We start from the raw sequence: 15,837 nt of genomic DNA, 5'->3' as shown, positions 1-15,837 counted from the left end.
CCAGCATATCAAACCACAATAAAGTTTGGTCTGCATTGCCAAATCTGCGAAAGCATTGTTTCTGCCTGATGGCCAACAGTTTATTGTTCATGCAGTGTTGCGTCCATGCTATTAATTTAATCATTACCAGCCATAACTAGCATTGAACTCCACCTGCTGCTCCACTTCTGGATATTTGCAATGCTTTTTCTGGAAAATTCACTTCTTGGATGGAGCTGAATTCAGCTTTTCCTCTTGCTTCCGCCATTCTCTTACATGTGCCTCACCAACATTAAATTTTTGAACCACAGCCCTGTTGTCATTTTCCTGCACATACCACAGAATTTGCAATTTGAAAGTAGCAATACAAAATAAACAAGGTGGTTACAAAAGTGAAAGGTTTGGGATGCTAAACTTAGAAGGGGGAGGGGGATGTTGCATTGGTTGGTTACTCATTGCATAGGCATGATGCCATTTGCTCTTGATTGTCATAGCAACAGCAACAGCTTTATGACCTACAACTAAGAAAATCATTTCTTGAACCTGAATTGTGAAATTTATATTATATATATTTTTTTGTCACTTGTCCCTATCAAAACCAGGGTGTATGTAAGTATGGAATTCAAGATTAAGTTGGATTTCTTATCTCAATATAATTAGTACCTGTAAAAATTAAATTTTATTAGAAAGCAAAATTTCTGGACTGTGTATAATTGAATAACATAATGGGAAAAAATAGTGTAAAAACCATGGTTTCTGAATTAGCTGAGTAGGTGAGAGGTTTTGGAGAATTGGCATGGAATGTAAAAAAAAATGTTTCTGGTTGAGTTACTGTTGTCACATAATTTGTCAGTAAATTAGTTTCTGCTAATGTTATGTTGGTACAGTACAGTGCTCCAAGTTTCCAAACAAATCTCTGGTTTACCGTATTTCGTTGTTAAATTTTTGTTGGTTCATGTGTTCTCTTCTCTCCATCCTTCCTTGCCACAGTATTTTATTCTAATGTTCTCAGGTTCTTTCCCAGAGCAAAAATTGTTATTGATGAATGCTGTTTTTCAAAAAGGGTAACTACTAACATTCGAGCTATAGGTGTTTTGTAGGAGAAACACTTAAATTAGATATTTGATGCTAGTGATGTACTTTCATTTTTAAAAGAGAATCATATTTGTAAGTTTAGTTGAGAGGAAAACTAATAAATTTCTATGTAAATATTTGTTTCAAAACCTAAGTGAAGGAAATCAATTATGTTCATAAACCCTTCATTGAAGGGGGCTAACATTATGTGTTTATTGAAAATAGGCAACAGATGTTCAGTGCCCAGCCATCAAACTGCTTCCACTTCTCAGTTGTAAGGATATGGAAAATATACTGGAATTGGCCTTCTGTAGCCAGTGTATGAAATCATTTGTGTTCTTAATCATACGAAGTTATCCATATTGTTACATGCACTTCAGTATTTATTTAAGCAGTTTTCTTCTACTTTAAATGTATATTCATTTGATTATAATTCCATATTTGTACTCATTTTCATCAGGCATTCAGATCATAGAGAGTTTCTTTGTGCAAATTGTGGGAAGCAGTTCAAAAGAAAGGATAAACTAAAGGAACATATGAAAAGAATGCATTCTGCTGAAAGAGAAGCAAAAATGGCTTTAAAACCCCTGAGACCATCAGCTACAAAAAAGTTTATACCTAAGGTAAGTTTCAAACCTGCTCCATGTCTTTTCGAAGAATACTAAAATTAGACCAATACTTATAAACTTTGTTGAGCCCATCTGAAGAAATTAGTAATAATTTTAAAATAGAATTTATAGCATACCAGTACTAGATATTGGTTTCAGTTTCTTCAAAAATACATTTTAGAATTAAATATTTAACAAGATATGCAAATGGTAATGTAGGGTAGATTGTAGAAAGTAAAATGTTTCAATGACTTTGGAAGTTAGGAGAAATCTAGATGTGATTACAAAGTTAGGGAAAGATCCAAGAATTTTGTGAAAATACTCAAAAACCTGGTTAACCTAAGATATTGGTGTTGGAAAGGATAGCTTAAAAATTTTTCACCGAGACTGGACGATACTTCCCCAGAGTCTGAGCATCTTGAAGGATCTGCAAAAATATTTTCTTGGACGTCAATTAATCTGTAAATTATGTAAAATGCATACATTTTATTTCATTTTACAAAGTGAGTATAATTATTAAATAATAGCTATTTTAATATTTTGATTATCTCTTGTGTATGTTTTGAATATTATGATTGTATGTGAAATGAACAAGGTCCTCAACCTCACATGTTTTGATTCATTTGAAATTTGGCCTACTGGAAGCGCCACCAGAGGTAGCCAAATATTCAAAGCTGCAGGTATCTTTCGTATTTACAAAAATGCAGGGGTGCGATTTTGACCATTTTTTTCGAAATCTTGTTATCTTTAAATTGCATTTATTTCTGCAATCAGAACACCTGTAGAAGTGATTGAGACAGCATCGGAAAGGTCTTGAATGGCTCCTTCACACGAGATATTCCATGCCTACATCAGGGTAAAAAGACAAATGAAGGTGGTGAGGAAAATTTTGGCAGCCATTTTCTCAAAAATGGGTCTTTTAATTTTTTTAAAAATATAGATATTTGTAGCATACTTATACATAAATTCTTAATTTTATCAGTACTTTGTGGTATTGTGATGACATACAGTATTCCAGGTCAAGCATGCACTATTTGTACTTTCCAATGAAACTCGTACCTGTGTTCAGCCTGAAGGGTGCATTGAAAATTGAACCACTTTAGATTGAAACTCGCCTACTTACAACTTTCCCCTATTTTAATTTTCCCCCCTAACACCTATGGGCAGTGCTCGAAAAATTTTCTTCAAAGCTAGGTGCCAGCTCTGAAAATCAGGCGCCAGGAAACCACCTATTAGCAATTGTGAATACTATAGTATGTTTCAAAAGTCGCACAATCCAATCTTTGAAAATGTATATCATGAAAATCGTAAGAGACATTTACACCGTGTTTTATGCACTAAACTGATCCTGTAGACTATCACTGGATTCATAAATTTATGTTAGCCTTTAACTAAATAAAAGCAACTACATTATTTTTTAAAAAAAACATTGTTAATTTGCTGAAAACATCTGAGAACTGATTTTCAACAAAAAATACCAACTCTTAAACAATTTGTGGGATCATATGTTGGTGTTTGACTGGTTTTTAAACAGTTGCTTTGTGAGGTACAGCAGAAGCAGGGCGTTTTTATTGGAAAACCCCTTGCACGTGAGTGTAAGAATGAGTAGTAAAATACTCTTCAGCAATGCACACGCACTGCTCCAATGAATATGCCATGCTGAATCAATTAAAGAAACAGGCACAGTAGCAGCGAATGTGAGCGAAGAGAATTCAGTGTAACCAGGGGCAGTCTAGGTTTCTCTCAAGAGTTCAATTTCGACACAAAATCTTGATTTACGATTTTCCACGTAAATGTACAGCCAATACTTAGACACATGTTGCATGGGACTGTTGGCAATATTTCGACGTGCTAGTGTTGCCATATACGGAGATATGTCCCAAAAATGGCACTTTTCACTTACCCATAAAATCGCCAGTCAAAAATTCATCAAATGTTGCACATGATCAATATTGGTCGCAAATGACAGACTGACATGGTATCAGTCATCAAATATCTAATTATCTAATTATGACCCTTCGATAATTTCTTACATATTTTTCTTACTCAGAAGTTCATTTCTGGAAAAATTTGAATGTTGCTTTCAGTCGGTTATTAATTTATATCATTTTCTGTACGGAGTGAACTGATAATTTTAAGCGTTGAAAAATATCTCAATGGATGAGGCTTTATAATGCAGAAAACCAGGTGTAAATATATCTTACGGTTTTCATGATATACATTTCCAAAGTTTAGGTTCTGCGACTTTTGAAACACTGTATAAGATGCTGAGCATCACGGTATTCAAAACATCGCTAAATTATTATTTGAGAAAGCAGGAAATGGGGTGTTGGGGGACAAAGGGTAAGAAATTGTTACTGACTCTATGGAATGTTCACAATGTTGATAAAAAAAATAATTTGCTAACTTACGCTGTACTACAATTTGAACTTAGAATCATCAAAATTTCGTACCTATTACAGCAAAAGCTCACAGTCTCCAGGCTGAAATTTTTAGTTACCATGGCAACCTGGCGACCGGGATTTTTCGAGCCCTGCCTATGGGACCGAACTTTTGAATAACCCTGTATTCCTAAGAACTGGGAATGCAAATATCAGCTTCATGTATGTTAATTCAAACAGTATTGTGCTTCTGGTATACTTTTACTTTTGAATTGTAGTAATTTGTCTTATCAAAATATGTTATCATGCATTACCTAACCTACCCTAACATAACTCCAGATCCCATTGGAAGTCCAGTTTAAAATGTTGTTCAGTTATTGAGTAATAGTGTCTATGACATATCATGTCATGAAGGCACATTTAGAGGATGTGGGGGTAATTGTTTCACTCATTCTCGATCTCTGAATCAAGGGATTCCGGGTTCGATACCTAGTGGAGGCACATAGTGGTTCGGATCCCACTTTAAACTGTAGGTTCAGTCCTGATTAGCCTTACTGTGTATAAAGTAGACTTAAAACACCAAATCAATTCCAATTCTCAATCTCTGTGCCATTTTAGAGGTGGCATGATCAGCACCATGCTCTGGCTGCCTTTGCCCCTTTATGCCTTTTACATATTTCCACATTTTAAGTTCTTTAATGTCAGGCCTCGGAAGAATGTAAAATCAAGGTTTCACTGAATTGAGAACATTGTGCAGATATTTATCAATTAGCATATGTTTTGGAATTCTGCAGGTTTGTTATAATTTCCAGGTTTCACCCACTGACTATCATCGCTTTATTTACAAATGCCACACATGCCTTCTGGGGTTCAAGCGGAGAGGTATGCTTGTTAATCACTTGGCAAAAAGACATCCTGATGTTAGTCCCGACTCTGTTCCAGAACTTAATCTGCCAATACTAAAGACAACTAGGGACTACTATTGTCAGTATTGTGAAAAGGTTTGTGTGTTTTTTATACTCAATTTTGATATAGAATAAAACATTGGATAATAATTGTTTGTGATAGGTAAAATAATTGTTTCACACATCTAGTCAAAGCATTATTTTCTTAGCATGGGCGTATTTAGGGGGGGGTTTAACAGGTTCAACCCCCCCCCCCTTTATGGTTCAGTAAATTTACCAGGTTACCTGTTCTATCTGCTAGTTCATAAAAATTTCTTCGTACTTTTTTTTATTCTCCTAGCACGGGATACGGATGGTAAGAAAATTACGTAATTCCACACACCAGATGGGGCTGCAGATCAAATGTCTGTAATTTCCTGATATATTCTGAATTTCTGCTATAAGAAATGCATTGGGACTGTCAAATCAGTTATATTTTTTCCCCTCGAGTCTTCTTAAAGGAAATTTGGTTTTAGAAACGCAGCGCTAGAAAACCAGGGAAACACCCTAACATTCTCAAGTTGTTTGACACAAGATGAACAGAAAAGTATCAATACTAAGTAGCGTGACTTGTGGAAATTCTTCACTAATTGTAGAAACTTTACAATTTGCTAGTAGAGGAGAAATATTTCCGCAAGCTATTCAGTTTCTTCACTGTGTAATCTGTGGGGAGTTTGAAACATCTCCACTTGTTGTAACCAAATTGTTTTCATTGTAACCTGCTGGTTGAGTACTTGGAAAAAGGGGGGACAAAATTGACTCGTGGAAAGCGTGAAAAGGTCCGGGATCAATTTAAAGTACGCGCTTAAAAATTAAGCCACAACCAACAATTACAAATTCGAATTTGTTGAGGATTACGGCCTGCGTTTAGCGCTGCCTCCTCAGTCTCAAAAGAGAACCAATAATTGCTATTTGTGCGAACTCAAAGAGAACGAAAATAGTTATCGCCCATTATTCACGCAATCAAGAAATTACATGCATAAAAAAAAAAAAGGAGATCACAAAACATCGTGGAAAATTTCGCTCAGGCTTGACCAGTTGTTAAAAGATCTTTCAATTTCAGAAAAGATATACACAATAACTTAATATAGACACGTGTACGTAATCTACGTCACTCAATACCTTTGTCGCTAGTTTTTTCTTACCAACAATAATTTTTGTTCTTTGTCTTTTTTCCTTTACGCGAAAATTTTATAAGCGAAAAGGGTGAGGCACAAAATAGTATACAAATATCGAAGATCCTTTTGAGTTACAAATTTATTATACTCAATCTTGAACAAGAACAATTATCTTCTCAAATAACAACAACATGACGAATAATCTTATCGTGTATCAATCAGTTCTACGCACCCTTTGAGAATTTATCTCACTTGCAATACTAACAATTGTTACTGTCGTTCTTTCATTTGCCTTTTGACATGACGGGACACGTACAAACAATCACGGATATTACAAATTCTAACAACTACTAGAAAACTCATGAGTTCCAAGTGGACCCCATTTATTACCCATTTTAAAACTTAACATGCCAAGGAATTCAAACATTTACCATTTAACAATAAACAGACTAGTTTTGCCACATATCGTTACTTTAGACAATAAGTAATACTATACTCCCTACTCCTATTTGATGCTCGTAATATCCCAATTTAACTTGTGCCAACCTCATGTATTTGATATTTCGACATTTTAAGGAGTCGCAACGGTGCATGTCAAGTATCTCGCGCACGCCTTGGTAAACATTAATAATTCAGGCAAAATGCCGCAAGTTCATTCGCGTTATTATTGATACGTAATCAATAAGCCTACTCGTTGATTCTTAATTAGATAAGGTACGTTAATAGCAATTTAGAACAACTAGTGTTTTCGACGGTTCCTCTTTTTTGGTCCTTTTATACTCGTTTAAACCAGTGACTCAATTAAGTTAAAGATACGCCACTCTTTCATAGTTCACGATCTTTGGATTTTTTGCAGAAGTATAGAGGAGGGAAAAGACGACACTGTACATACCTCCATTAGTAGCACATGAAGTACCAGACGTCAATTTCAACACTGCTAATAGCGACTGGTCAAAAGAAGTCCTGCCTTCCTTCACGTTCCGTCATCAGAACATTGGCTTCGCGTCTAGAAAAGTCCATAGACCCATCCTCAGTCACAAATCTGAATCCTATCACAAGTTGTGGGAAAAACACCCAAATCAAACTGGACGACGGTAAAGTTCACACATTCGTCAAATGCAACCTTCCATTTGCACGTGTAAAGTTAACCAGGAAAAAACTAGTTCTGCCTCGCATTGAATCGTGCAAAAAGCAGAGAGAGAATATATCGTAAAAGTGTGTGCTAAAAAAGAAGTCAGAAAGGAGGTTAAGTCTCGCATGCGAGGCAAACTTGCACGCTTAACCATGCAACACACTGCAAGGCTCTCTCTCACCCGTGACCGAAGTCACGTCGTTGTTATCGCGAAGCTTGAAGAATCGGAACTGTTATCGCCTTCCGCTGGAGAAGCGAGCACGGGGCGAGAGGTCAGCGGAGACTATTATAATTAACCAAACAAACAAGACGCAAGGTGTACGAAGAAATGAGGAATTGTGATGCTTTTCCACACGAAAATACAAAAGCGTAGGAAAAACGTCACAAACTCCCCCTTGTAGCAAAAGAAGAATAGGCACCAATATTAGAATAATTAACATACCCTGAATTTAAAGAAAGGCACAAAACCTATACACACAATCAAATAACACCTTCTGAGAGCATCTAAGATCCTTCTAAGTAATGAATGGTCTATAAAAAGGACCCATTGCGAAAAACACAAGGATATTAATAACTACATGTATCCTATATGACATTAGATAAACCAGTATCAATAAATATCTATATATATATAGTGGCATACACAAAAACAATAATTTAAGAACTAGAATAGAATCTTTAACCTGACTAGACACTTGTATCAACAAGGTACACACGCTAAATAATGCAACAAATAATAGCATAACATTAATCATGAAAAATGAAACATGAAGATAATGGATCGATTGCAATCAAATGATTTTATGACATATGTTAAATGAGAATTGATTTTACCCTCTTATAATGGTAAGAAAATACAATATCCACGTAAAAGAAAAGAGGGGGGAACATTTACATAAATTGTAACACACAATTTCACCATACACTGGCCATAGAAATACCTGATATAAATAAACAGTGCAATCATGCAGTGCAATATTATGTTGGGCACCTTAAAAGATAGACTGTTCAGAACTGTGAACATCACAGTATTCTAATAGAGATATTTAAAAAAAACTAAGAGTTCTGAAAACTTTAATGAAATTTAATCCAAAGTATAGAAACTACTTAGATACTATGATGCAGAAACGAAGAGACCTAGAACACCCAGCAGTTAAATCTGAGGAAACAATGCACCAGCTGAGAGCACAAAATAATATTACAAGGTAAACGTTTGTTGTCCACTTTTGGATCATTTTGTAGTATAATTGAACTCACGTTTCTCTGAACACAGTCAACACATTGCAAAATTGCAACAACTTAATCAAAAAAATGTGAAATGGCTATCATTCATTCATTGGAACAGTATGTCAAAATGTTGGATGGCCTGGTTGATAGATTGGATTTTGATAGCCTGATCATACCTAGGCCTGCCATACGTCCCAGATTTTTCCATGCAATCCCGGAATGATATCATTTGTACTGGTGTCCTGAATAGTTTCTTCGCGATGCACAAATGTCCTGGAATAGGGTGGGAAAAAAGAAATGATTAAGACTATACTTTCCTCAACTTTACTTATATTTAAATGCATAATATTAAAATGCTAATTTTACTACACAATAAAACTGTATGTTGAACCGCTCCCTCTCGGTAATACAAGAGTTATCGTGTTACAAGAAGATGCTGCAAAGGTATTTGACTTCACGATAGCACTGCCGTCCACTAGCAGCACATAGGCCATGTTCGAAAGGTGAAAGATCGTACTTGAATGAATAAAAATGATTGGGTGTGTCGGCACTTAAGGCCATTTTGCACCCTTCAGTATATTCTGGAAAATATCCCCTTAACTAATATTCTGACTTGAGGGATTAAAACAAGGGGTGTAACAAGCCCCTTCGGAAAAATTAAAAGTGCAAGGTTGTAAAAAGACCTGCACAAGACAAACACAACACTTTAAAAACGCAGAAAAAATCTAAAAGCCTTCTCATAGACTGTGGAAGAGACCAGCTCTTCGCAAATATCTAGAAACATTTGATAAAATACTGTTGTCATCGACAAACAGCCGGAAAGATTAAAATTCTGATGGAGGTGAGCAAGATTGGCACATTCTACAAGAATATGCCGAATACTTAAAACGACATTACACACACGACACAACAGAGGGTCCTGCCCTTCTAGCGAGTGACCCTGTGTCCTAAGAGGGACTCAACGAGGAAAGCCAAGCACCTATGGTGGGCTTAATAGTGTGAATTTTGTTCCCCGTTTTCAGCATCCCACTCTGCCAAGCCCGTACTTGAAGCAGAAGCCACCAAAATTAATAGAACCTCTACAAGTAAGTTCCGCGGATAAAAATTAGTAACTTGCTTACATCTAATTAAATTGTTAAATATTAGAAAACGAACAAAAAAATATGAATTTTCAGAAAATACATGTGAATGTATTTGTGACCATATGTCTAGCCCAGGGGGAAAGGGGGGGTGGGGGGCGGTAGAAATCCAGAAAACAGTGATGATAGGACTTGATGCACTGAACACGCAAGAGCCACTTAGCAGGGCCTCTCTTGTAAGTAGTAGTTGTTCAACAGAGTTTGTTTAAGTTTAGTTTACTTGTGAATGGTCATGCAAATTAATTATTAGATGAATCTCCAAGTATCAGAATTGCATAATATCTAATTTCATTTGTCTTCTAAATTAAAGTTTGATTGATTTTCTGTCACTTTTGGTAATCACAAAGATGATGTAATGAAAGTATGATGAAATTGATAAGGGGACACCCACAAAGGATACCCAAGCCAGGATTCAAACCTGATACCCTGGCATGATAGTGTGCTGTGGTAACCATTCTGCCACAGATGTCGGCTCCTAAATGAAAGAAAGAGAATGTTACAAGATGTTATGGGCTTCTTCCCATATAGGACAACTGACACATATACAGTTTCAATTTCAGTCTGTTAATTTTGAAAGAAATTATGTTTTGCTGAAAAGTGCTAGGATTAAACAGTCATGATTGACATAAAGGTAACACTTGAGCCTTGATTATAAAGTTTCGTTACAACTACAGTTGAAATTTTTGTAGGCTATTAATTGTGAGAAATCAGACTCCAGTCTTTCATCTATTTTAATTTAATGTGCATGAAAAGTGATTTCACGTTTCTAATTCTATTTTACGATGTGATCCGAACACAGTTTTGGGGTTTACATGTGAAATTTTATTTGCAGGTATACAAGAGCAGTTCTAAAAGGAAAGCACATATCTTAAAGAATCATCCAGGGGCAGAACTTCCAATGAGCAACAGAAGAAAAGTATGTTACAGTGATTTTTCAAGTATGCTTTTGTGTGTCTGTGCATGCACTCGTGTGTGTGTATGCATTTGTATAAGTTAGCTCCACACAATAAAATAACCTTTATTTGAAAATATAATCTCTAGAAACATATTTGGACCTAAAAGTGATGATGAGATAGTTGAGTGGAGAAGGTTACATAACTTAGAACTGCATAATTTGTATTCATGTCCAGATATTATTTGAATAATTAAATCAAGGAGACTTAGATGGGAGAGGACAGAAGAGTTCTTGTTCGGAAACCTGATGGTAAGAGACCTGTAGGAAGGACAAAACGAAGATGGAGGGATAACGTTGAGATGGATCTAAAGGAAATCTGTAAGGATGGAAAAGATTGGATTGATCTTGCCCAGGATAGGAACAGATGGAAGGCTCTTGTTGCTGCAGCTAGAAATCTCCGGTTTAACTCTTTCGCTGCGGAATTCTCTGGCACACAATATCCCTTGGCTGCGTAATTAAATTTGAAAATATATTTTTTTTTATAAAAAAAATAGTTTTCACAATTACATTGCATTATATATGAGAGAGAACTTACAAAAGTCATTACTTGCACTGTAAAACCATTCTGTAGTCCCTGGTGGTATAATATTTTGAAAAATTTTGAAATTTTGAAGAAAAAAAACCAACATTTTTTAGAAACAATGATTTTACAAACATTTTTTTAGAAACAATAATTTTACACAATTACATTGCAAAATATGTTATAGAGAACTTACAAAAGTCATTCCTTGCACTGGCAAACCATTCTGTAGTCCCTGGTGGTATGATATTTTGAAAAATTTTGAAATTTTGAAAAAAAAAACAACAAAAAAAAAACATTTTTTTAGAAAGAATAATTTTACAAAATTACATTGCAAAATATGTTATAGAGAACTTACAAAAGTCATTCCTTGCACTGGCAAACCATTCTGTAGTCCCTGGTGGTATGATATTTTGAAAAATTTTGAAATTCACGCACCTAGATCAATGCTGTTTTGCACTCTGCTCCATGATGTTACGGACGGCGGTACAAATTCTTCATCAGACACTACACAATCACTGTCACCACTTGAAGTCTCATAAAAACTGTCGCTATTATCGTCACAACTTAATTCACCTTCTGATTCTGAGTCTGCAAATAACAGTTGAGTAACATCATTATCAGACAAGTGTTGACGACTTGACGAAGCCATGTTGTTTACATTCGAACATGCATTTGAAACTGACATGTCAGAGCACTCAACGCTTATATCTCAAAGAATTCTAAACGGAGGCGTAATTAGCGACATCATACGGATAAAAACAAAACTACAAGTTCAAATAGTTCAAAATACTATCTACAGATGTCAGAAGGCTACTAAAAGTGACGTACTTCGGAAATGCGACACCCGCAGCGAGTGGAAGTATGAACTCGCAATAATGCGACTTCCGCGGAGCAAGGCACCTGGCGTGCTGCGACGACCGCAGCGAAAGAGTTAAGAATGCAAGAGAATTAGTTAGTTTAGTTGTCACACAGTCACACCAAGAAGTTTAGCAATCATTGTGAAGCATAACTTATCCAGCAGAGCATCTTTTCAGTGATTTGAAATGTGCCACCATGAAACAGCAATGAAAAACCATGTTAATATTGTTAAAAATTATCTTGCCATGATGTTCATAGATTTTTTTAGTTATTTCAGTATGAAAGTCCATTCAGTTACCTAAAGCTCCTTTCAGACATGGATGCTTTGCAGTGCAAGCATTGGTTACTTAATTCCACATCCTGGATGTTTTCACGTGTGTAAACTTGACATTGTCCTGAGAACAAAGAAAATTCACAAACATAACTTCTTCTACTCTGGTAACAAAACAAAAGTCTTGTATAATTGTAGGGCTTTCAGGGTAAATCTCTCAAATTCCATTTTTGTGGTCTTAAATAACTTCTTCCTCTCATTATGCACCTGTTGTTGATATTTTCCAAGGAGGAGGAGGCATTTAAAGAAATAATTATACCTCTGAAACTAATACCAATATACAAGGGGTGTCCCATAAGTAGCGAGCCTAATCTAGAAGGGAACAGGATGGAACCACAATAGCAACCTATTTTTCTACGTAGTCTCCCTGCAGGTCCACACACTTTTGCCAATGCTTCTGTAGTGCTTTTATCCCTGTCTCATAAAAGCTTTCCTCAAGGCTTGCAAAATAGTCGCCCACAGCACTGACGATGTCATCATCACACTTATAATGCACACTGCCCAAAGCTTTTTTCAGGTTATGGAAGAGATGAAAGTCTGATGGAGGAAGATCGGGTGAATAAGGGGGATGTTCCAACAATTCGAACCCACAATCATGGATGGTTGCCATTGCAACAAGCGATGTATGAACACGTGCATTGTCGAGATGCAGAATTAACCTTTTAGAGAGCTTTCCCCATCTCTTAGTCTTCAAAACACCCCGTAATTGCCTCGCCAGGGAAGCATAATGCTCTCCGGTCATAGTGTTTCCCTTTCGGAGATGATCAACTAACAAAACACCCTTCGAGTCCCAGAAGACTATCATCATCACTTTCCCAGCAGAGGGACCAGACTTTGCCTTCTTTGGGGTGGGGGAGCCGAGGTGTTTTCACTGTTTTGGCTCCGGTACATAGTGATGAGCCCAAGTTTCGTCAACAGTCACAAGTCGTTCAACAAATCCCTCTGGATCAGCCTGGAACAACTCAAGATTTCGTTCTGAGATCATGCATCTTCTCAACTTTTGTTCGCTTGTCAGAAGTTTTGGAACCCAACACGCAGAAACGTTTTTCATCCCCAACTGGTCATGCACAATGCACTCCACTGTTGATTTTGACATCTTCAGTTCCTCTGCAATATATCGCACAGTCACACGTCTGTCTGCAAGAATAATCTTGTGCACTTTCTCTGCATTTTCTTGTGTCACCATCTCCACTGGCCTGCTTGGACGAGGGTCATCTTCCACACTCATTCCTCATTCTCCCCTGCTTAAATTTGGCTACCCATCTCTTCACTGTGGCAGAGGATGGAACATTCTCTCCTAATGTTGTCACCATATCCTCATGGATTTCCTTGGGACTCAACTTCTTTTTCAACAGATACTTGATCACTGCTCGTATCTCTTCTCTCTTCATTTTTCTGACGTTACACACTTAGCCCAATTCTAGCTCCTGCACAGAAGAATAGGATGGTTAGAACTGGACACCGCTTTGCTTATATGCTTACAAAGAATTGCTATTTCAAATCCCCAAATTATTTTCAGATTGAACTATGGGAACCCTATCAGGCTCACTACTTGTAGAACACCCTGGTAGTAACAATTCATACGTCATTTTGTTCACTACAGTTCACTATGATTTATTAGTATCATCTGATTTATGCATATTTGCTGATAATTTTATTGATCCAATATTTCTAGAAATAAAGCGTAATTTAGTCAGGGTGTCTACCAGTCTGGAAAACCTGGAGAAGTCGGGGAATTTTATTTTTCTGGAAAAGTCTGGGAAATTTACTATTCTTCTGGAAAAAATTGTATTTTTGTTTCTGGGCCATACCAAAGCTAGTGACTTGCTCCTGGCATTTTAAGAAGGTGTAAAAGGTATCAATTTGAAAAACATAGTGCAAATATCCATGGATGGACCAGCAGTTAACTGGAAATGGCTTACCTTTTTCAAGGAAAACATAACTATTAATGAGCCAGAAAGTACAACATTGCTGGAAATAGGAAGCTGCGGACTTCATGTTCTTCATGGTGTTTTCAAAGAATCTTTTCAGAGTTCTGGTTGGAACATAGTGGTACTCTTAAGAGCAGTGTACAATTTATTTAAAAATGTTCCAGCTTGGAGAGCAGATTTCACAAGAATTACGGGATCAAAAGTTTTTCCAAAAAAGTTTAGTCCAATTCAGTGGTTAGACAATGGAAGTGTGGTGGTTTCTGAAAACCTTTGCTGACAGAGTTTCTGTTATCAAGGAACAACCAAGGTGTGAAAGCTTTAAAACTATTAAGTCACAAGTGAGCAATCCTCTGTTACCAGTCAGGCTAGCTTTCTTTCAGACTATTGCAGCTGATATAGAACCCTTTCTTGTCAGGTTTCAGTCTTGGTTCACCAATAGTGCCTTTCCTTTATGAACATTTGCTCAAGCTACTGAAATCCCTTATGTCCAGGTTTATAAAGAAGTCCATTCTGCTTGAAGCTGTAAGTTCTGAAGATCTCTTAAAACTAAATCTTACTGATCTAGAATGTGTGTTCTGCAAAAGAAGTTGACATTGGATTTGCAACCCGAGCAGTATTTAGATCTGTGAAACTATCTGACGTTCAGGTGTTACATTTTCGTGAAGATTGTCTGAAAATATTACAATGTTTGTGTAAGAAGATATGTATGAGATCACCATTGAAATATAGGCTCACATATGGTGCAACATGTCTCTCTCCTGCATCTGTTTTGGATGGAAAACTAGGTGAAGACCAAGTAAATGTGGCATTACAAGTCCTAGTTGAAAAGTTCCATTTTTCTGGTCGTGCTGCAGATGATATATTTGATCTAGGAATTAATTCGTGTGCCTGGACAAGAGATGGCGTAACGAGCGTATCGTCCCACAGTTCCGTGTATCCACACATGCGTTGAAAACTCCTGTCAGCACGCATCGTTCGTAGTATAGGGCAGTTGATTGGCACGTCAACAACAGCATTTTGTAGTCAACTGAACATGGCGCAGTTCGTGCCAGATAGTGTTTTTGCGGGGTGTTCTGCTTCATTACTTTAACATGCAGAAAAGTGCTACCGAAAGTCATCATATTTTGGTGGAATTGTATGGTGACCATGAGCTAGCTGAGCGAACGTGTCAGAAGTGGTTTGCACGGTTTAGAAGTGGTGATTTCAGCCTGGAAGACCAAGAGCGACCTGGACAGCCAAAAAAAATTGAAGACGACGAATTGAGAGCATTGCTTGATCAGGATTTGTGTCAAACGCAGGAAGAACTTGCAGAAGCATTAGGCGTTGATCAAACAACAGTTTCCAAATGCCTCAAAGCCATGGGAATGATTCAAAAGATGTCACATTGGGTTCCACATGAATTGAAAGACAGAGACGTTGAAAGACGAAAAACCATTTGCGAATTGCTGCTTCATAGACAGAAAAGAAAGGGGTTTTTGCATCGCATTGTTACTGGCGATGAGAAGTGGATCCATTACAAGAACCCGAAACGAAAAAAGGCCTGGGTGAAGCCAGGTGAACCAGGTCCATCACAACCGAAATGAGATATTCACTGTGCAAAGGTTATGCTGTGCATATGGTGGGATATGAAAGGTGTG

The 15,837-nt window shown here is 36.9% G+C and overlaps 2 protein-coding genes across 9 annotated transcripts in view; both read left to right on the top strand.

Moving 5' to 3' along the window:
* Positions 1-15,837, top strand: part of LOC145987919 (uncharacterized) — a 341,487-nt gene that overhangs the window by 78,898 nt on the left and 246,752 nt on the right. The gene's annotated exons all lie outside the window — the stretch shown is intronic.
* The window catches only part of LOC145987914 (uncharacterized), a 187,698-nt gene that overhangs the window by 152,208 nt on the left and 19,653 nt on the right, over positions 1-15,837 (top strand). For all 8 annotated transcript variants that reach the window (XR_014441696.1, XM_083122724.1, XM_083122728.1 and 5 more), the window contains 3 exons: positions 1,514-1,676; positions 4,855-5,043; positions 10,435-10,518. Coding sequence is in view for 7 of the 8 variants with exons in the window: in XM_083122724.1 (XP_082978850.1) it covers positions 1,514-1,676; positions 4,855-5,043; positions 10,435-10,518 (436 nt within the window). In the remaining variant the exon portion in view is untranslated. The remainder of the gene's footprint in view (positions 1-1,513; positions 1,677-4,854; positions 5,044-10,434; positions 10,519-15,837) is intronic.

This window comes from Lepisma saccharinum, chromosome 5 (genome assembly GCF_977018435.1).
Source record: "Lepisma saccharinum chromosome 5, izLepSacc3.1, whole genome shotgun sequence".
Taxonomy (NCBI): Eukaryota; Metazoa; Arthropoda; class Insecta; order Zygentoma; family Lepismatidae; genus Lepisma; species Lepisma saccharinum.
This window is presented reverse-complemented; position numbering and strand designations above follow the sequence as displayed.